The following is a 22,245-nucleotide window of genomic DNA, read 5'->3' on the forward strand; positions in this document are numbered from 1 at the left end:
AGGAGTGGAAGTCAGTATTAGCAAGTGAAAATTTTGAAACCAAAACATGAGTGTGTTAGGTCTGCTGGCAATAAACAGGCTAAAACTAAATGGCTAGAAAAGAATTTTATTCCATTGATTATGAACACTCCTCACAGCAAACCAAGTGGATTGGCACAAGAAGCATTTATAAGGTGGAATGTTAAGCTCAATAATTTTCAAGCATATAGAGCAAAGAAGAGAGCTTTGGAGCTGATAAAGGGTGCTGCTAGGGAGAAATATGCACACTTAAGAAATTATGCTGAAGAGATTAGAAGGTTAAATCCTAATATCACAGTGATTATCAAATGTGGACAGTCTGCAATAGGACCTATTTTTTAAAGGATTTACATTTGCTTGGAAGCTTGCAAGATTGCATTTGCCAGCACATGTATACCATTAATTGGATTGGATGCTTGTTTCTTGAAAGGTGAACATGGTGGTCAACTTATATCAGCTATAGGAAAGGATGGAAACAACCAGATAATGCTTATAGCATATGTTGTGGTTGAAGCTGAAACAAGGGATTCTTGGAAGTTGTTTGTTGACCTACTGTTGGAAGATCTTAATCAAATTATACCTAGACAGTATGCATTTATTTCTGACCAGCAAAAGGTATGTATTTAATTATGTATAATATTGATTTGTATAATACTGATTTGTATAATACTGATTTGTATAAGTATGTAAAACCTTGGTTTCTATAATGTGGCAGGGACTTGTGGAGGTGATTAAAGGACTTGGTGAGAATGTGGAACACAAGTTATGTGTCAAACATCTGTATGGAAATTGGAAGAAGAGATTCCCAAGAGCACACATAAAGGAACTGTTGTGGAAAGCTGCTAGAGCTACTACTGTTCCAGATTGGAACTCTACAATGCAGAAAATGAAGGACATAAACGAAGATGCATACAATGAAATTTCCAAGGTCCAACCTACACAATGGACTAGATCAGCATTTAGCACTAACACAACATGTGATTTGCATGTCAATAACATGTGTGAAGCTTTCAATAGGGCAATACTCAGCATAAGGGAGAAACCAATCATCACTTTGCTTGAGGGTGTCAAGCTTCACTGTATTGACAATTGGTTCAACACAATTAAGTACACAATTGGTTGAAATTGGTTCAACACAACTTCATTTTCATTCAAACAATATTAAGTACACCACAACATATAAAATATCTCCACACAATTCCTAACAACAGACAAAGTAACCTCATTCAATTCCAAACATAACAGCTAAACATCACACCCTTACATAAAACATAACAAAGCAGACAAAATAACCTCCTTCAATTCTAAACATAACAACTAAGTATCACATCCTTCAATTCTTCAAGCTGACAAAACAGATCAATCATATTATGACCACAACAGATGCAGCAAACAATCCTTGCCAAAACTTTAGCTTCTTCCTCAAATCCTCATCTTGTTTCAACTTTATATTGTCCTTCTGCTTAAGTTCATCAATTCTCTTCATTAGTGACAAAATAACCTTCTTTGCACGAACGGACATTTCGTCATCATACCAACTAAAGAAATTGCATCCCTTTCTTCCCTGCAACTGCATTGACAAATAATGTTAGCATCCTTCCCTGCAACCAGATAACCAGACTCCCTACAACAGATTCAAACAGAAAGAGAACTTCACTTACCTTGAATAACCCACACCAATTAAACCTCCTCCCAGGATTCCCATTCGTCCATGAAGTAGTGAGAGGTGAGTCAAGGTCACAGAAGCAACGAACTTCTCTTCTTCGTGACGCACAGCTAGAGGTCGACATGTAACTCGCTTGTGACATTGATGATTATGGACAATTCCTTGAAGACGGAGATGTTGGAGAAACAGAGATTAGAGAAAAACAGGAAAAACGAAGATGAGTATGTCATGGAAACTCTGGGGAATTTGAACAATGACGTGAAAATGAATTAGGGATTTGACCATTTAATCATTTAAAAAAAAAAATTCAGAATTTTTACAAATAATGAAAAAGGATTTAAATTGTGAAAATCCATGTCAGTCATGCCACATAAGCCTTTTTATTGACACATCAGCGTTTTGGAAGGGGGGAGTGGAGGTTAGGACCAATTTCGTATATTTAAAAAAGGTAAGACCATTTTCGTGAATTGGTTAAAACACGAGGACCAAAAATGTATTTAAGCCAAAAAGTATTGGTAAAAAAGCATGTGGGTTTTAAACTTTAACCCATCATAAAAAAAAAAAAAAAAATATATATATATATATATATATATATATATATATATATATATATATATATATATATATATATATATATATATATATATATATATATTGCCAAAATAAACATATCCGACGGATTGATCCTGTTGTTTTTAAGCATAAAAGAAGGATGGCTTTGATAAGCGGAATGTGAGATCGGTGAACCTTGCTCTTTTAGGTAAATGACAACTACTGAACATTAAAGATTTTTGTTAGGTATGACTCTCATACTGAAGAATAAATATCTTTGTAAAAGATAAATTGCAAAGGTGGAAGAAGCATTGCAACAAGAAAATATTTTTAGTGGATGTGACTTGAATAAAATAAGTACAATTAAGAAGGTGTAGATACTAGATGGAACTTATATTTAGTATAGTTTTGTCATTCTCTTTTATTACGGATGTGGCAGAAATGATTGAGAAAGATGGAAAAAATTTAGGACAACAAATTTAGTGGAGACCATAAAACATATTGTGTTTCCACTCGTTGATATATTTGTTTCTAGAATTATATCAGGCAATTTATCTGTGTCAACTGCAGCAAAATTAAGGATTAAAATATCAAAATTTGATTAGTTAAAATGCTTCTACAGTAAAATCAACTGTCGGAATTTAACATAATTCAATCAACATCTACATTTACACTGTCTACTTTATGAACAATAGTTTGTAGCAACTAGCAAGTGTTTGTTCATAAACAATTTCTCCAGGTATGAACTAATAGCATACAACTGTCCAGTTTGTATGCATGCAGAAGATAATGAAGAGAAACAAGACATTTTATTAATAGGCTAAAAAACTACTAGAGAAACCACTGATAGTTAAAAACTAAGAGCCGCCCTAACAGATGTAACCCTTCATTTACAATTGCAGTTATAAAAACTTAAAACCAATTATAAACTCAAAGCTAGCCTGTGACTAAAGCAGCACCATTAACTAGTACTCAAATCAACGACGCCGCTGCATTCTCATCTAACTAAAGGTATGAGTAAGTACTCTGCGTAAAATAGCTGCAATGAGAAACAAGATATCAATACAAGTTTGTGTTTAAGTTTATACATGAAAAAGACAGTAGGTGATTGATTACCTTCCAGATGAACATGTAGAAGGATGTTATGGAAGCTTTGCTTTTCAAATCTACGGATTTGGCATGATAGTAAAGAAGTGAACCAAGTACAGCATGTCCAAGACCCTAATACATTGGCAAAGAATAAAGTTCAGAATTGATGGAAAGTTGAAACAAGTTTGCACTCACTTAACGTCAATATGTAAAATAATAGACCTAAGCTTTCTACTGAAAGAATGCCCGCCTTTAAAGATTGATTTTCTACCTTTGAATTGAATGTCATTTGAATTGATTAATTGGACTCAAAAACATAAGTGAATGGATAGTGATCAATCCATATTATGAAATGGATGGATTGGATCAAATCCAATAATAGTTACTTTATAAAGTGGATGGCTATAGATTTATAGATCTAATTTGCCACCCCTAATAGTTGGAATATTCTGTGAAACAAAAACAGCTTGCCAAGAAAGATGTTTCCTTAGTAGAACAGTAAAGATATCTTATGTATTGCAAGCTGATAATGTTTATTAAAGAAATATGAAGACTAGGATGAAGGTTGTTCATCATGAACCATCAATTTTGATCATTAGCTATATTGTTTCATAAAACGGTTCATATCACAATTCAACAACAACAACAACCAAATCTTATCTCACTAACTGGAGTCTGCTACATGGATCAAATTCTACCATAATGTTCTATCCAAGACTATGTTCCTATCCAATTCATTGATCTCGAGATTTTTTTTTATAATTACTCTTATAATATTTCTAGATCTTCCTCTATCTCTAGCAATTTGACTTCTCTTCATCTGATCTACTTTCCTTACAACATAATTTACAAGTCTTCTCTCTCCATTCTCAAACCACCCAAGTCTATTTTCCACCATCTTTTTTAATATAGGTGCTACCCCAACACACTCTCTAATATTGTCATTTGTCATTTCTAATCTTATCTCGTCTAGTCTTACCACACATCCAAACACAATATCCTCATCTGCGCTACACTTACTTTATTCTCCATTTCAGTCATCCAACTTGAATTTGATGGTTTACGTCACCTTTTATTTCTCCATCGTTTTGTATTACAGACCCAAGTTATTATCATTTTGTATTACGGACCCAAGATATTTAAACCGCGTGACTTGTGAGATGATATGGTCTCCATCTTTCATGTCTATGTTAGATACACTTCTCCTTTTACAAAACTTCCATTCCATATAATTCTCTTACTTTTACTTCGAAAACCATGCATTTTTAAGGTACGTCTCCAAGTCTACAACCTCTAATTTAAATCCACCTCTGACTCTCCAAATAAGACTATATTATCTGTAAAAAGCATACATTTCGGTGCTACCTCTTGGATATGTTACGTGATTAGTTCCAAAATTAAAGTAAAAAGATAGGGACTTAGGATTGACATTGGTGCAATCCTTTTGTAATGAAGAAAATGCATATAAGGCCCTTTAAGAGCTTCTAAAGAATATCTGCTTCTTCTTCCGTATTAATGGAGATGGTATAACGTTGAAACTAAAGTAATTTTGTACCCGAATGGGCACGTAAGGGTTTTGAGGTTTGTGACTGACCCCTACAATTGCAAATTGCAATATCGATACCCTCACAGAAAAGAGAGGTTTTGAGCAATATGAGAAGGATATCTTCTTTGAAAACATGTCCATCTTGCAAGACCAGGCCCTCTTTCATCTTTTCTTTGATCCTGGATAGACTAGTTTTCTTGTGTTTTAGGTTTAAAAGTGGGTAAAACAGCCATTAATGGTGGAACTTGTGCCTTCTTCAATGAAACTCTTGATACGCATTTCAAGTTTGGCATGAAAAATTATAAATTTGAAAGAATCAATGGAGTTAAAGAGGCGGGGTGGAGTTGATTTTGTAGGAGAATTTTCCAAGAAAATTTTACAAGGGACAGGGAATGGATTGGAGTGAATATCGCCGGATTAGGGGAATCAAACTAAAGGGATGGTGAAAAGTGGTAATTTATAAAGAAACAAATCATGACATAAGGAATAGAAAAATCAATGCAAAGATATAATCTAAGTTATTCTAAAAGATACACCACACCTGTAAATGCAATATATTTGTGTAAGTAACAAGCATATTACCGTGACAATTTTACTCCATAAGGAAGAAGATGTTGCTCCCACTACAAGGGCGACTCCATAAGCCAATTCCAGAAGGCAAACACAAATCCAGAATACCTGTCAGAGAATTGTTAGAGAATACAGTGGGATTAAGGATGGCACAGTCAACTATGATGAGATGTTGCATTTGAAGAACATACCCGCTTCTGACCTAAACGTACGGAAAAAGATTGGATACCAAATATTTTATCTCCTTCGATGTCTGGTATATCCTATATAAATTCAATACAAATATTTATATTAGGTACACATTGAACCAAAAGTTTGATATTGAGAACAATTGCATACATAAAGAAACTAGAAGCCTTTTACCTTAAACAGTGCTATAACTACAGAAAAGAAGCTCATGAATGCCGTTGCAAAGATCAATGGTCTTGAAAAGACAACTGGCCTCTTGTACACAAATGTCTGGACAATGTTACATGAATTAGCAACCGAAAATATCAGACTTTGCAGATATATTTGATGGATTAAAAGTTATGCCATGCTAGTCAGACAACATGCTGCCTACAATGCCATTGTTAAAATGCATTTGTTCCTTTAAGAAAAAATCCCTTTAATCTCTCTCAATTAGGTCAATACGGTTGAAAGCTTATTAGAGAATATGAGCCTTTCCAGGCCTATATGGTGAAAGTGTATTAATGCATACAGATAGAGATTTCAAATAGTTGGTCATGAATTTAAAGAAACCAGTTCTAAAAACTTGGGATAAAGATTTGTCATTGTTACAAGTATACAAGTTAATGCATGTGTGTCTAGAACTAGAAGTTTCCAAAAGGCATAAAAATCTATTGTATAAAACCTGCATGTGAAGGAAAAATGCTAGTTGAACTATAACTGCACGAACAGAAAGAATGCACATCGCAGCGAGCACTGCAAATCTCTTCCATCTCAACAAGGGCACCTAAAAAAATTTCAAAAAACAAAAAGTTGACTGTCAAATAACTCTTCAAAATGAGGCTTCCTTTGTGAATGTCTTTTTATAGATTATTTCAAAACCATTCTTGTCTCCACCTAATAAATTAAGCTTTTGGGATAGTTGGTTTATGGCACAATATAAGAGTTTTTATGACCAGGTGATCTAGAGCGTAACTCTTGCCGGGTTGCCGCTGCTTCAGATAAAAAAGTTTAATTGCATTATAATATAAGTGGGATGCATGTATTGTCCGTGCTACAAGCCCAGAGGGCGTTCACCTGTGAAAGAGCATATTAGAGTAATATAAAACTATTCTTGTGTCTTCACCTAATAACTTAAACATTTGGGATAATTAGTTCCCAACAGTCACTAAAAACAAGCTATTTGTCTTCCAGCAAGCTCAAACATGGGTAGAGTAAAAACCTGTATCAACAGTACATGTGGCAATAATTTGAAAAGTAATCAATAACCATTAAAACTGCAATGGAATTTTTTAGTTGAACAAAATCTATGTCCTATTAATCCATTAAGAATTTACTACTCGAAATAACGGTACTATTACTAAAATATGAACCTCATTTTATTTTACAATTAACATTCTATTTCTACACAATATCAACTCTTGCATCCCACATTTAACTAAAACAGTTTTCTTCATACGAGGAAAAGTAAAAGAAATGGATGTTATTGGCATTTGTCACCATGAAATTTTGCAGTGCAAGTACCATGCTGAAACTGAATTTGTATGATACTGTTCATGTAGATTTTAAAAATGAAGACATTGTATCATAAATCTTAACATAATTATGCCTTAAAAGTATGAAAGGAGAAAGTATGTTTCGACACATTCAAAAGAACTCACATTGATTGAATAAGCCGTCCCTAGCACAAAACTGATGAAAAGAGCACAAAGCAATGGTCCTGAACCTACAATCCAGCCAAGCCAGAAACTCTGTAAAAGAGAATAAAATAGTAAGTCGCCTTCTACTCCGTCAGTGAAGCTTATTTTGAATGAAAAAATGGGATGAATCTATATGGCACCAAAATTGCAGAAGATGCAACAATAATAGCACCAGTTGCAACGGAATATTCTCCAGATGCCAATGGAAGATAGGGTTTATTTATCTGCATTAAAACATGCAGCACAGATCAATAGTGAGACACCATATGGTAGTTACTCAGATAAAGTTGTAAGCTTTAAAAGGATGCATGTTTTCAGGACCACATAATCAGAGGCTAAAATAACTGGAGAAGCTTGATAAATCAATATATAAACCAGAATCTAGTTGTAAACATCCTATAAACTGCCCAAACTGTTGCTTATGAAAATACTCTTGCATGAACATAATCTGTATATATCAAACTTTGATAAACTAGACAGCATCTCTGCCTGCATAGTATATTTCTTATACTGGAAAAACTCGGAAACCCAAAAGACAGAAAATCAAGTTATTGGAGATTTATAGTTTCATACCTTGTCTATTTCAACATCGGACAATTGATTCAAACCAACAATGTAAATATTCATAAACAGGGCAGCTACTACAGCCTGAAACATAAATAATAAATCAATGGAGTCAGGGGCAAGAGAGTAATAAGATAGTATAACTTTAAAGAGAAATAACAGATTTGGGGTCTCACCTCCCACACACCTGTAAAAAATAGTGGGGATATATCTGATACTTTCTCCACTGCAAGGAGAGACACAGAAAGTATGCTTAATGCCTGCCAAAACAAGAAACTGTTAGCCCTTTAAAACATTCAGAATATTACAATTATTAAAATAAATGGTTCATACAAATGAATTGTATTAAGTATTGACAATAACATTTGAGGATTAGTTTCTGAGATTAAATCAGAGAAAAAAAATTAAACTTAACTGTGCCAATAACTGTGTGTGGCCTAGAAAACCTGTAGAAAGCATCAATGGAATTTTTGACAGCATCCAAAAAGTTTTTTGAATCAAAATCAGGCTGTTCAGATTCAAAAGATTGTTCAGGAGCCGCTTTCACAATAAATTTTCTATTGCATTCTCGATGTGTAGACCCTCCTTCAGTGCCTTTGCAATAAAGACTTAAACTTGGCTTCCAGAATTGCAAAATATTATATTCTTTTTGAATATTCCATTTGTGCCTTGAAGCTTTTGGTGCACAAGAACCTAGAGCATCAAATTTCAAATGTTAGTATCAGCGATCATGTTAAAGAAATAGAAAAATCTTGTCTTAAATGAATCATCTGAGTTAAAGAAAAATCTACAGAGGAAGAACTTTACTATCATCGTCTAAACTTAAGGAAAGTGAGACCCAAAGAGACTTTGGCATGCCGCGAAGGGAAGTGAAGCAAAATAGAAACTCAAACGTGAGAGGAAGAGAAATTGCCAATCTAAGTGAGAGTCTACTATTGACTAGATGTGTACTGATGTTGTCAATCACGGAAAATAACAGTCTGTTTGAATTCCACGATGCTATAACGCCGCTTTTTACAAAACTATGTACTAAATAGTGTATCACAAAACATTAGCTGTATAACGCCGCTTTTTGACAAAACTATGTACTAAATAGTGTATCACAAAACATTAGTTGTTTGTTCAAATTCCGCTACGCGGTAGTGCTATAGTGCTGCTATAACCACTGTTTGACAACACTGATATGGATTGAATGAAAACAACATATAAAAAAACTAACTGAAGTCTGGAGGTTTTGTGTGAAGACATAATACAGTGTTCAGTCCTTATGGTCTATTGCTTTGACCAATACCCCAGACCCCAACAAATGACATCATGGTTTCCTCTCCAAGTATTTGGAGATAGTCATGTTTATGGAACCAGATTGGGGAGCACACTATAGTGACCTGCACCGAAATGATGCCTTAAAGTTTTAGATGGAAATGTCATGTCATATTCAACTCTTTGCAATATGTTGCTTTGTTCTATTATCATGTTCCACCAGAAACCCAACAAAGTGCATATGCTGTACCCATGGTTAACACCAACCGATAAACATAATGCTTTGAATCGTCACAAAAATAACAACGGCAAAGTTAGGTTATACATTCAGATATGGTCTTCACATAACATGTCATTTCTCCAATAAATGGATTTTAAAAATGGTCCGCAGCCGCGACAAAACCGTATCGGCAGGTGATACCGTTATCACCGTTTTATGTTAAAGAAAAAACTGTGGTTAATTCACACCGCAACAACCACAATCAATGTCGTGACACTTATACCGACCAAAATCGAAAAAGCCTTTATGGGACCACGACGCGGCCGTACTGTCAACATAATTATAAAATGAAAGTACTAGATTAATCATAAGGATTATCAATGGTAAAATAGTTAACTAACATATCAATCTAACCCTAAATAAGCCCTTTCTGACAAATTCAACAGGTTAATGAATAAAAAAACATTTGAAGTAGCTTGAATAATCAATTGAAAACGGTAAACATACTTGGAATTGAACAGTAATTATTAGCACAAGCTTTACTCCGCCACAGATTCCGACCTGAAACTTGAAGCGTTAATCACTAGATAACTTTATTCATCATACAATAACAATAAAAAGAGGAAAAATAGATGAAATGAAACAAGAACAAGAAGAAGAAGAAGAAGAAGAAGGATTCATACTAGTGTTGGTGGTTGAATAGGAGTATGAGTTAGGAAAAGAACTAACAAGCAACGAATCCATAGAGCGCAATGGCGTGTGCAAAGAAGCACGGTTTGGATTGGTATTACCTGCGAAATACCAAATCGAAAAAGATATATGTAGTTGTTATAATTTCAGCGCATTGAGAAGAGTAAACAGTGTCGCTTTCGATTGATTTTAAGTAAAAGCCAAAAAATACCAAAAATGACATATGAATTAGAAACAGATTCGTTTTTCCACTAAGTAATTATTGCAGTATTATATTTGCTGATAATGGCAATGCTATACTATACCTGCTTCTGCTGCCTGCACGTGTTCCTTGCTTGCTACAATCCTCGAATGCTCTCCGCTCCCATTTTATATCCATGTTTAAATTTTATCTAATTTGAACGGTTTACTTCAGCGGTGGAGGCTTGGGTCTTGACACATTTTATTAACATTTTTTTAATTTAATTTTTTTCTATTTTTAAATTGTAATTAAAGTATCATATATATTATTTATGCTATATGTATTATTATTAGAGTTTGACCTAACTCATTCTTACAAAATTTGTTGGTAAGGTGAGGAGTGTACCTTTATATATACTATTTTAGTGTTCTATCTCCAACCAATGTGAGACTTTAGGATCTTCCTAATAATTATTAATAAAAAGTAAGAGAGATCTCTATCGTCAATGTTCTCTTCAGTATCAACATTCCTAAGTCATCTTATTTTGCACCTCAATTGTGTTGAAACCCTAGACGATGACTTTTTTCTCCGATGATGATGATAATGGTCGTATTCTCTTCGGCTCAAATTCCAAAGTTTTTGTTAATTGTAGACTTGTTGTTGCTTTCGAACCATTCACTCTTGATTTCAAATTCTTAGATCTTGTTGTTGATAATAGAGACTAATATAACTTAGTTAAATTTTACAAAGGATTAAATATGAATTTGTTTTCTCATAAATTAATCTAGACTTTGCAATTGTTGTGGAAATTAAAATAGGTCTTCACTCTTTAAATTTTAATTTTTTTAAAATAATTAATTTTAAAAATGAACATTATTTAATTAGATGAGGATATTAATACCCATCAAAATTTAAGGCTTATTGAAGTGTTCACCTAATTTTAAACTTTTTGAAAAGAGGATGCATAAATTAATTAACAAATTATCTAAAACGTTAGTCAACTCGAACTAATATAAAAAGTTTTATTTTATAATTTAATTTTGTAATTTATAACTTTTCTTTTATTAATTTATGATTTTTTTTATTAATTTATGATTTTTTTTCTCGAAAATGATATAAAGTAGGCTTTTATCTTCTTATTTTTTTTCCTTTTATTACTATTTTTATCATTTTAGAAAAAACTCATTCTTACATTTTATATTTTATTATAATGTAAAATAAAATAAATATGTAATAGCATTGTAACTTTATTATAAAATTTTCTATTTTTATTATTATTTTAAATTATTTTAACAGAACTCAAAATTATAATTTTAATATTTTATATATCTTATTAAATTTTATCATAATATATATATATATATATATATATATATATATATATATATATATATATATATATATATATATTAAAATGGATAAACATGTTGTGGATCAAGTGATAAATAATATTAGTTTCATGGCTAATGTAAGTTGAGTTTATGTTTTTCCAAGTTGATAAGATCCCCAAAACAAAATGGTTTATGAAGATGGCTAGGACTATTATTTTTAAGCCAAACGTTGTCATCATGAGTAGTACAAAAATATGCATTAAAATATTCAATATTCAGCCAATTTCATTTTTTTTAATCACTACAATCTCAAACACAATAAATAAAATATTCATCTTCTAGATCGCACCGAAAGCACAAAATCAAAGTGCGAAGCAAGACAATGAAGAAAACATATATAACAAAATTTCCAAATTCAATAGAAAATTAAAATTAAAATAATTTTTATTAAATTATATAAATCTCGCATAAATTTAATGGGACCTATAAAGTTTAGGTCATTTGTTCCACAATATAGACATTTAAATCAATTGTCTAATTTTATTGTAACTAAAAAAATTGTTTCATTTTGCATATCAATTTATAAAAAAAATGAATGGTTAATTTTATTTTTTCTATTATACTCATTTATTTACAATATTTATTATTTGAATTAAAAAAATAACATTTATTTTTTTCAGCTATTGTAATGCATTATGTCATCTACTTTATTATATTAGAAGTAGATTTATTTTACACTATCATCCAATAGAATTATAGTCATGACATATCAGTATTTTAAAATTAAAAGTGTGATTTATCCTAATAAATGTTTGTGATTGGTTGACAGTGCAAAAATACTTTACACTGTCAGTGCATACTCTTTTTTCTTTTAATAAAAACCGATTATAAATTTATAAAAAAATTCATACAAAATTAATCAATTTTTTAATTTGTGTAAGAAGCTTATATTTTGGAGCACTCATGACATACTAGTCTAGGGTATGTTTGGATTGATGGAATATGATGGAATGGAATGGAGTGGAGTGGTATTTAATCAGATTCCATTGTTTGGATTTATAAATAATGGATGGAGTGGAATGGAATATGATGGAATATATTCTATCATATTCTTCAATTTTCATTCCACCCAATTTGGGGTGTACGCAATTGAATGAACTGAACTATTCTATTCCGCTCCGTCAAATTATAAAATATACACAAATAATGGAATGAAATCTCAATACCATTCCGCTCCGCTCCCCTCCATTCCATCATGTTCCACTCCGCTCCGTTCTGTTCTAGTCCATCAATCCAAACATAAGGGTAGAAGTAAAAAAAAATAAGTCCATTAAATAATAGATATATCTCTGATATATGATAATAATCGGATATATTATTCATTCATTGAATTTAAAAAAAAAATTACAATTTAAAAAGTATTTTGTTACTTATAATAGTGACCGGATTCAGTTTAAATAAATTTTGAATCATTCATTCAATAAATGAATCTTATGCAATTTTATGTTTTTTTCTTAATTGGTTGTAGCTAAAAGCCGTTAAATTAACCATCATGGAGAAGTGATGATCTGATAGAAGATTTGACAGTGATATTAAGAGCTGAGAAGGAAGAGTTTGTAGTTGTTATGATAATGATTAATAGGTGCAAGTGCAAGTGTTTGACTTAATTACGAAACTTTGAACAATTATAGCTTTATATTTTTCATTCTCTTGTTCTTATTTGAAAATAAATGAACCACGTAATTTTCATTTGGAATTTTTATGGAGTACTATTTGTTTTCAATTAATTGTCTTGTGTATAACCAGTTGCGTAAGAAACAAATCTAAGTTAAACATAGCGTCTATTGTTAAAATATTTAAACATATTATCCCTCCGTCTCATAATAATTGTATCATTTGCACTTTTTTCATGTCTCAAAATAAATGTCTCTTTAGAAAATCAATGCAACATTTATTAATTTTTTCCACTATTATACTCCTATTTATTAACTTTCACGTTTTTCAACTACTCTACTACCTATAAAAAATAATGGTACTTTAGTAAATGATATTAACTTTATCATTAAAACCAACACATCCAATCATTTTTTTAAGAACCGTGCAAAACTCAAATAGGACATTTATTATGAGACGGAGGGAGTAGTATTTAAGTCATGATAACCCCAAAATTTTTAAGATATTGTTTAGCAAATAAATATAATATATAATTTTTTTATTAAAACTTATAATTATATAATTATCATAAATAATAAAGTAATTGTGGTATCTGAACTAGGATGGCAAAAAAAATCTGTATTTTCAGACATATGTTTGAAAATATCAGTTTTAATCGAATGAATCGAGGCTGGAATCGTGAATGGAATCACTTTCCTTATAGTATTTCAAGCACTCTCGAATGTCTTAGAGTTTCGATGCAGGAATATCCAGGATAATTCAGCCTTATCGAGTTTGCGTAAGACCGGCAAAAACTCGAAATGCAGCGAAGAATGCTCTGGAATTTTAGAGGAATTACGGTTTTTGTGATGTGACATTCTGAATCCGGAATCATGTTTTTATAGGCCAAAATAATATTGTTTCATAAGGTTGCGACCCTTGGTGAAACAATATAATTTTCAAAAGTTATGATTGTTGACACTTATATTGGTTCATGCACCATTTGCATCGTTTCACTTCTGCATTGTTTCGTGAATAGTTGTCAACTTTCCGAATTCAAAATTCAAATCACGCACACTTCGGCCGGCCATCGCCCGCCGGAGCCGCCTCATTAACGCCTAAGTGCTCAAGTGTCGTCCACAAGCCGCCACTAGCGCCTCTACGCCCCCGGAGTCAGAGCCGGTGTCGACGGTGGCGACACCGGCGAGTGGTTGTAGGATTGGGACAAGTGGCATAATGCTTGGGACCACCACATTTGTCAATGTGTCACTTTATCCTCTTTTGTCCTTTTGTTGAGTTAATGGTATTAACTATTTATAAAGACTTTCAAAGTGAGTGAATCTTCCAATGTGGGACTTTATTACATGCATTTATTAGCATTTACTCACTTTCACCATTTTGTCATTTTAGAACATAACTTGTAAGTTGTAATTTCCATTGAATTAATTACAACAATCCCCAACTTGTTCTAATAATGAAAAATCCAATTCCAGAATATAGAAGATAAAAGTGTTAATACAGTTAGGTATCTTTCGATTTGAACTTAACCTTAGTAAAGACAACGCAAAGTCTAATCGGAATGTTAGGTAGCTATGCTTTGAACCATTATCCCATGTGATTAGACCGACATTGTTATACACACACTTTTAGAGTTTCTTCGCCTACATATCTCGCCTAACACTATTTATGGCCATGTGTTTTTCCTGTTTTCATGAATTTTTCACAAGAGAAACTCCAACCCTCACTTTGAGACGGCACCATCTCGAAATTCATATAGGTGAAGTTTCATTAGTATCTCTTTAGATACATATCCTCGATATAGAACTTCATTAAGAGTTTCTTTAAAACTCAACCCTCAATTATGTAATAGTCAACATTATCGTGAAATGTTGCACCAACTTCCAAATCAACGACTTGTTGTTACCCATTGAATCTTAGGTTAAGATGTATTAACTTCAGATTGGGTTGCTATCATTGTCGGAACCCTCATTCAAGGAGTTTTAATCTCATACCTTTCGAGGTAGACTTTACTAAATCTCTGGCCAGTGGTTTAGTAAAAGAATCAGTCAAATTGTAGCTTGTTTGTATATATGTCAGTGAAATGATCCCATCCTTTATCATTTTTCTCACGAGAGAGTGTCTAAGACCTATGTGTCTAGACTTTCCATTGTATATTTCACTGAATGCTCTAGCCAGGGTGGCTTGACTATCACAATGTATCAATACTTTTGAAACATTGTCTTTAGCCAATGGAACCTCTAATAAGAGATCCCTCAACCATTCTGCTTCTTGTCCAGCAGATGCAAGAGCCACAAACTCTGATTCCATGGTTGAGAGAGTAATGCATGTTTGTTTCTTGCTCTTCCAAGAAATCGCACCTCCAGCTAATGTGAATATCCACCCAGTATGAAATGACGAACTCTCTGGATGCCACCTCTCTGGATGCCACCTCTCTGCAAATGCCATCAGCATCCCATTATGTATCATCTAGAAGTCGACCTAACAGAAGTCCCTTAGCCCAGAAGCTGTTACATCCTGGAACCACGGCTCGCCAAGCTGCGCGAGAGCGGCAATCTTCTAGTCGTGGTTGTAGAACCTCTGGGGATCCCTATCCTGAAATTTTCCAAAAAAAACACTGTTATTAATAAGCAAAGTCCAAAACTAAAGAAAAATAATAATTAGTAATAACCAAAGAAAATTTACCTACCTATCTTAGATATGTCTGAGTGAATGATCTGCATACCTTGTCAACAGGGATGCATCTATAGGACCCCCGGGTACCAGACAAGCTCCGACACTGGATCATCCTCGTGCAGCTCAGGAGGTGGCACCGAAGATCATGCATCAGCCGTCACTGGCACAGGCACATAAGTAGAAAAACCGCCCTGTCGATGTCTGCGGGCGGAGGGCATATGTGAGGAACCCTCAGCATCATCCTGAAACCTTCGTGATGAAGTAGTAGATGGAGAAGGCCCCTTAACTAGAACAGATGGAGAAGGCTCGACTGAAACGGGTGTAGCAGGTACATCTGCTGGAACAACAACTCTACCAGTCACATGTGATACTACATGTGATCACGACTTTATGTGTCTATTAGTCGGAAGACTGCAAATGCACAGTTGTGTCATGTAGTTTTAAAAGATATCGAATCCATAGGGACCAATGTCAACCTACTCTATTCTATCGTTGCTTTGTAAAGTTAAGGCTAGCGGTATTTTAATTATGTTTTAGGGGGGAAATAATACTAAATCTAGATAAAATATTAATAAATGGATACCGGTATGTAATTCGTCTGACTTAGGAAATCCGAAGTTCCACTGACCAAGTTCTTTATCAAATCAAAAATCTTTATTAAATACGTCAGTTTAAAAGCCCTCCTCTCAAACTGTCGCTCTATTGACTTAGACTGCGATCCTAACTCATAATGTACGCTCTCGCTGTCCCATCAGATTTAGAAACGCTTTTTGAAAACAACAGAATTAATAAAATGCCTTTTTCATATAAATATTATTTACTTAAAAACCCTTGTCTCAAACTCTCGCTCTATTGACTTAGATTATGCTAATACCCTAACGTACGCTCTTGCTGTCCCGTCGAGTTTAAAAACACTTTTTGAAAATAAATAAATATCTAATTAGTTTTAATACGCTCTCGCTGTCCTTAAAACTAGTGTCTAATGTCTACTATCCGGTTAAATATCTCAAACTCTCGCTCTGTTGGTTTCTAACCTTAGTCCAGTTTTAAAACCTCAAACTTTCGCTCTGTTGATTTTATAAACTTTAATACATTCAATTAGACACTAAAACCAGAAAAAGGTAATTTTCAATAAAATGTTATTTATGCCAATTTATTTCGGCCCCTTTGGTTAGATTAATTTACATACCGATATCAGATTGATTTAACTAAACATACTCATTAAATTAAACATGCATAAACAATCGTAATTAATATATTCAGGCATATTCAATAACATCCAGACATATAGCATGCAATAATATTAAATAAATCAAAGCTATTATAAATATGAAACCTGGAATTAAATGATATTGGAATTAAACTTCAACTTCAAAATACTTGAATGCAGATGCTCGAACGGAGAAAATAGAACAAGGAAAATAAAAACTAGAATCTAACGTAAGGTTAGATATAGTGTAAAGTACATAATAGTCTCCGGTGTAGAGGCTATTGTGAGAAAAGAACCGGAAAAGAAGTAAGACTGGAAAAATAAAGCTGGAAAAATAAATTGCTGGAATGTAGAAAATAATGCTAAAAAACTATGGCTGGGACAGAGCATGGTCCAACCCCCTTTTACATGAATACTCCCCTCCTTATATAGTGAGAATTGTTGGAAGTTATCATGGGAGAGGTAGTGGAGATAGTGGAGTTCATGGTGGGAGAAGTTGAGAAAATATAGGACATGAATGAAGACTTGGAATTTGTCCACGAAAATATTGGAGAAAATGGGTAAGTGGCGGGGGCCACAATCCTTTGGAGACGGGCGTCTCCCATTGCTTGAGACGTGGGACCCAAGTCCCCTTGAGGCGGGCGTCTCACCATGGGTGGTGGAGACGTGGGCCTTCGTAGCCTTGGAGGCGGGCGCCTCCCTTGTGAGGTGGGCTCGGCCTTTTCAATTTATTTCTTTTCTTCTTCACCCCCCTCTTGCTATATAACCTCCCTTCCATTTCTTTGGCTTTTTGAACGGTTTCTTCTCGATTTCTTTCCTTTCCTCAACTAGTCTTCGAATATCCTAAATATCTAAAACAATAAAAATACTGGCATAATAATAAAATAAAATGAGATAATTAAAAGAAAATACAAATATTACTTATGTAAATCAAATCAAATATACTATATAATTTCGTGTTATCAACATGCATCCGTTCACGCCGCACGGATGCATGATGTGCAGTCCTCCCATGTATAATGCGGTCTGGATGGTCGGCCATAATGTCTGCATTGTGATACAAATAAAATCGAGTTAGATAGAAAAGAAAGAAAAAATTTTGCTCTTCTGTAGATGCATCTACGGAAGTACCTTACGTTTCAAAAAACTAGGTTGCTTCCGTAGGTGCATCTACGGAATGACCCAACGTTCCATTCTTCCGTAGATGAATATACTAAAGATTTTGAAAACCTCAAAAACGCAATGCTGGCGTCTGGTCACTATGTCAGAGGATTAAAAACCCCATTTTGGTGGATTGATCGTCTATTTTACACATCAAACAGTACCTACTTTGTCTCTAAACTATATTTCCAAAACTATCCAATCATTTCTACACCTAAAAATTGAATTCTAACTTTATTACAAATACTCTAAAATAACTGGAAATGTCGAAAACTTACCGATTAAATTAAATTTGGAAGTTGTTGGAATTTGTTGATAGTTCATGTTGACGTTATCGCCCGAACTCGAGTGAAAGAAAACAAGTTTTGTGGAAGTTTGATATTTGAGGTTTGGAGAGTTTGAGTGTTTGGAAATGAGAAAAGTGAAGAATAGGGGAGAGGAAGAGTCTGGCGTGAATATAACATCAAATGCTTCCGTAGATGCAGCTACGAAAGCTTTCGTATATATCTACGGAACAAAACAATGTTAAAAAAAAATAGTGTTTTCGAAAATACATCTACAAAAACAAAAACATTTTAGACAACTCGCATGGTAGGTGAGAGTTCCAATGGGTGAGTTAGAGATTCTCAAGAAAATTGAGATGATATATAGAAAGATAAAGAAAAAAGTAATGTAATACAATTGAAAAAGAATATAAAAATTATATTTGAATGAATACAAAATTGACAAATTTAACCTTAAAAAAACATGTAAAATTTAAAGAGAGAGTATTCATTCTTAATTTCAATTCTTACATTGATAGATTGAGTAAATAAAAACACTCACTAAAATCAGAAATTAATAGGTGAATTTTATTGAAGTTTTGAAATGCCTTTATTAGATACACATAGAAAAGCAAAAAGTAAAAAGCTTTAATAAAAGGGAGTAAATAAAAGTATAGTTGAGTTAAGAGAAAGAAAAGAATGCGAAACAACTAGCAAAGTACACTACACTTCACAAAAACAAAACATTCCAACCACATCTACTCTTCTTCACACTTCAACTCCGTTTCTTTGTCTTTCTCATTCTCCGACCAATTTTCTCATTCTCCGGCAATGTCTACCAACGCCGAATCTTCGCCGCCGCCGCCGGTCATCGGAAAAATTGGACCGTACACCGTTTTCATGACGCCGCCTTCAACCCCTAAACCCTCTTCTTCCGAACCAGTTACTCCTACTACTCTTCATTCACCAAACATCAACAATGGTAACCATCACGCTAAGATCCTTCCTCCTCCACCTCAGATTCATAACCCTGTACCGTCTTCCAAAACCCTATCATATGATTCTTCTTCGTTTGTTGGATTTTTCAAGAACGCTGTTAACAAGGTTCAAACTGGTAATCTTCACTTTACCAGTCAAAGTAGTTGAATTTTGGAATGAGTTGTTGAAACTTGAAAAGTTTGGTTTTGATTGTGATTGTGATTGTGATTGTGTGAAGAGTGAGTGAGTCATGTTTTCTATTTTTAGAATTTTTTTTAATTATTATTTGTTTGATTTGATGATTAACTAAATACAGAATATTTAGGTTCATAAGTATTTTAATGCATGATTTTGTTTGTTGAGGTTTTTGATTAATTATTAATTATTATCTTTGTTTATTTTTGCTAATTAAGTGGTTTGTTTCACAGCTCATTCAAGTTTGGATGAGCATTTGGCTCGTTGGTTTGGGTTGAATCAGTCGAAGTATCAATGGGCTCTTGATGATTATTATGAGACCAACGGAACGGTGAGCGAGCTATTCATTTGATATTAAACTAGTACTCATTAACACTTGAATATTGCTTAATATGCTTTTGGAATTGGATAATCTTCTACCTGTTTTCATGAGATTTCTTCTGATTTCAAGATATATGTGATGATGTCTCTTGTGCTAGATTATTAGCTTAGTCTTTCAAATGAACTTTTGTTTCAATTCAATCCATTCATTTTCTTCATGTAGTCCTGAAATCACAAATGTATGTTTCACTATGCTGCAATGCTCGACGAGTTGTACAATAAGCTCAGAATTAATATCACAACTCCATATGCCATACAGTCTAATACTCACTTTCAGGGCCGTCTTTGAGCGTGTGCAAGGTATGCTACCGGACAGAGCCCAAAAATTTGACATATAGGGCTTCTATTTGTTTTACCATAGTTAAACTGTTGTTAACCAACACAGGGTCTCCGAAAATTTAAGACAATTATACTCACTTCCTCGAGAAGGGGGAGACAAAATCTCTTGTTTTTTTTAAAAACAAGTTCCATTGAGCTTAATCTAAGGGGTTTATAATGATATAAGTAAGCCTTTTAAGTTAAGACTTCCTTTGGGCCACATGCTTTATATGTAAGTTACCCTAAAAACTATGACTTAAAGCTAAAGAACATGTTAAATAAGGGCATTTCCACCTCTTCTTGAAAATGAAGTTAGTGATTATTATCATTATTATTTTTAATCGGTTAAGTGATTCTCGAGTGTGCCGAATTTGAGTCTTATCAAGCCAGATAGGACATGCTCAATTTCAGTTTTAACAACAAGAGATGATGAGGATTAGCAAAGAACAATTTGGAGTCTGATAAAAGTTACAAGAGTGAAAAATGAATATGTATGAATTCTCATATACATATGGTGTATATTAATGTGTCTCTTTTTGATTATTATCAATGTGATTTCATTGTAGGCGAAAGGAGATGTAAAAGTGAAAGAAGTATCAAGCAAAGTACAGAATGTTTGACTTGCCTAGTGCTGATGGTAATATTTATTACCTTTGCTTTGCAATACTTAGTCCTTGTTTGGATAAAAGTCCAATTAAGCACTTTTAGTTTAAGTACTTATATCACATAAGTGCAATTGATATCTTTATGTAGGATTTAATCAAAAGTGAGACGCGAAGACTCTTGCTTTGAGTATATTTATACCTTCGTACTTACATGTGGAGTAGACAAACAAAAATTCTTGTGATATGTTCAAGAGTTATTTGATCTACAACCATTGATCTTCTGATTCAATGCTTTTGTTTTGTTCCTGTATTGTATCGTATTTGTATTCGATTGTAGTTTAAGTAAGTAGTGTTTCAATTTTCCTTGCCTAGGAGCTGTTTTTGTATTTGCATTTGGTTAAGGAAAAACATTGTTACTTGCATTCTTATGGCGACAATGTTATTATCTCCAAAAACATTTTGTATGCCTTATGAAATGACAGGGTTTGATTTGGATCATCTGATAATTTTATTATTTTTTGTCAAATTTGATAAGATTTAAACAGTAGTATATATATTCTGTCAAGAGAAAACTATAGTGTATATGATAATTAAGTATTTTAATAATGTGATTATAAATAGATTTTATTCCATGTCAATGTCTATGTGACAATGCATATTACTAAGTATGGCCTAATATATGTCTTAAATATTCTAAAAAAATTAAATCAATTTCAAATGATAATGCTTACCTTTAATAATATATTTTGATTTTATGGAGCAAGAGAGATATTTTTAAAATGTTTAAAAAAAAAGAGAAGAAGTATATATTACTGGTTAAACTTTAATTTGATCATCAAATACAACTTGTTATTTAATTTGTTGATTAGTATTTTTATTTAATTGTATTTAGTATATGAAAATCATGTCATGTATCTTTATAAGATATATCAATGAGAATCAAGATTGTTGAATTGTCTAGAGCAAGTAAAAACTATTGATCCATTATTGACAAAATAAATCCATCAGATGTTCTTATTAATACATCTTTGGATAACAAGAATTATCATACTTGGTCACGTTCCATGCGAGTTGCCTTAATTTCCAAGAACAAATTGAAATTTGTTGATGTCATTCTAAATCTTCCTACTATTCTTATTAATACATCTTTGGATAACAAGAATTATCATACTTGGTCACGTTCCATGCGAGTTGCCTTAATTTCCAAGAACAAATTGAAATTTGTTGACGTC

General features: G+C 33.0%; 3 protein-coding genes across 3 annotated transcripts; 1 reads left to right on the top strand and 2 right to left on the bottom strand.

The window, feature by feature from the left end:
- Positions 1 to 1,196: 1,196 nt before the first annotated feature.
- LOC131627902 (uncharacterized) lies at positions 1,197 to 2,012 on the bottom strand. The gene is made up of 2 exons (XM_058898753.1): positions 1,680 to 2,012; positions 1,197 to 1,588 (listed from the first exon to the last, which is right to left on the bottom strand). The coding sequence occupies exons 1-2, from the start codon at positions 1,824 to 1,826 to the stop codon at positions 1,382 to 1,384; spliced, it is 354 nt and encodes a 117-aa protein (XP_058754736.1). The 5' UTR covers positions 1,827 to 2,012; the 3' UTR covers positions 1,197 to 1,381.
- Positions 2,013 to 2,872: 860 nt separating this feature from the next.
- LOC131627911 (homogentisate phytyltransferase 1, chloroplastic-like) lies at positions 2,873 to 10,393 on the bottom strand. Its single transcript, XM_058898762.1, has 14 exons — positions 10,349 to 10,393; positions 10,037 to 10,144; positions 9,861 to 9,914; positions 8,289 to 8,566; positions 8,050 to 8,133; positions 7,883 to 7,957; positions 7,450 to 7,533; positions 7,271 to 7,360; positions 6,295 to 6,396; positions 5,805 to 5,900; positions 5,633 to 5,704; positions 5,454 to 5,549; positions 3,353 to 3,457; positions 2,873 to 3,275 (listed from the first exon to the last, which is right to left on the bottom strand). Exons 2-14 carry the CDS (start codon positions 10,095 to 10,097, stop codon positions 3,234 to 3,236), a joined length of 1,239 nt encoding a protein of 412 aa, XP_058754745.1. The 5' UTR covers positions 10,098 to 10,144; positions 10,349 to 10,393; the 3' UTR covers positions 2,873 to 3,233.
- An 8,817-nt stretch (positions 10,394 to 19,210) lies between these two features.
- LOC131627903 (uncharacterized) lies at positions 19,211 to 21,511 on the top strand. The gene is made up of 4 exons (XM_058898754.1): positions 19,211 to 19,650; positions 19,943 to 20,040; positions 20,975 to 21,045; positions 21,162 to 21,511. The coding sequence occupies exons 1-3, from the start codon at positions 19,368 to 19,370 to the stop codon at positions 21,026 to 21,028; spliced, it is 435 nt and encodes a 144-aa protein (XP_058754737.1). The 5' UTR covers positions 19,211 to 19,367; the 3' UTR covers positions 21,029 to 21,045; positions 21,162 to 21,511.
- Positions 21,512 to 22,245: the final 734 nt, after the last annotated feature.

Source organism: Vicia villosa, unplaced genomic scaffold, assembly GCF_029867415.1.
Source record: "Vicia villosa cultivar HV-30 ecotype Madison, WI unplaced genomic scaffold, Vvil1.0 ctg.000412F_1_1_3, whole genome shotgun sequence".
Taxonomy (NCBI): domain Eukaryota; kingdom Viridiplantae; phylum Streptophyta; class Magnoliopsida; order Fabales; family Fabaceae; genus Vicia; species Vicia villosa.

Excerpts from the sequence above, each read along its gene's own strand:
- LOC131627902 (XM_058898753.1), bottom strand. The coding sequence starts at position 1,826 with ATGTCACAAGCGAGTTACATGTCGACCTCTAGCTGTGCGTCACGAAGA. Across the intron at positions 1,589-1,679 it reads ATTGGTGTGGGTTATTCAAG|TTGCAGGGAAGAAAGGGATG; the intron begins GTAAGTGAAGTT and ends TTGTCAATGCAG.
- LOC131627911 (XM_058898762.1), bottom strand. The coding sequence starts at position 10,097 with ATGGATTCGTTGCTTGTTAGTTCTTTTCCTAACTCATACTCCTATTCA. Across the intron at positions 8,567-9,860 it reads TAATTACTGTTCAATTCCAA|GTTCTTGTGCACCAAAAGCT; the intron begins GTATGTTTACCG and ends TTGATGCTCTAG. Across the intron at positions 6,397-7,270 it reads GGACGGCTTATTCAATCAAT|GTGCCCTTGTTGAGATGGAA; the intron begins GTGAGTTCTTTT and ends AAATTTTTTTAG.
- LOC131627903 (XM_058898754.1), top strand. The coding sequence starts at position 19,368 with ATGTCTACCAACGCCGAATCTTCGCCGCCGCCGCCGGTCATCGGAAAA. Across the intron at positions 19,651-19,942 it reads TGTTAACAAGGTTCAAACTG|CTCATTCAAGTTTGGATGAG; the intron begins GTAATCTTCACT and ends TTTGTTTCACAG. Across the intron at positions 20,041-20,974 it reads ATTATGAGACCAACGGAACG|GCGAAAGGAGATGTAAAAGT; the intron begins GTGAGCGAGCTA and ends ATTTCATTGTAG.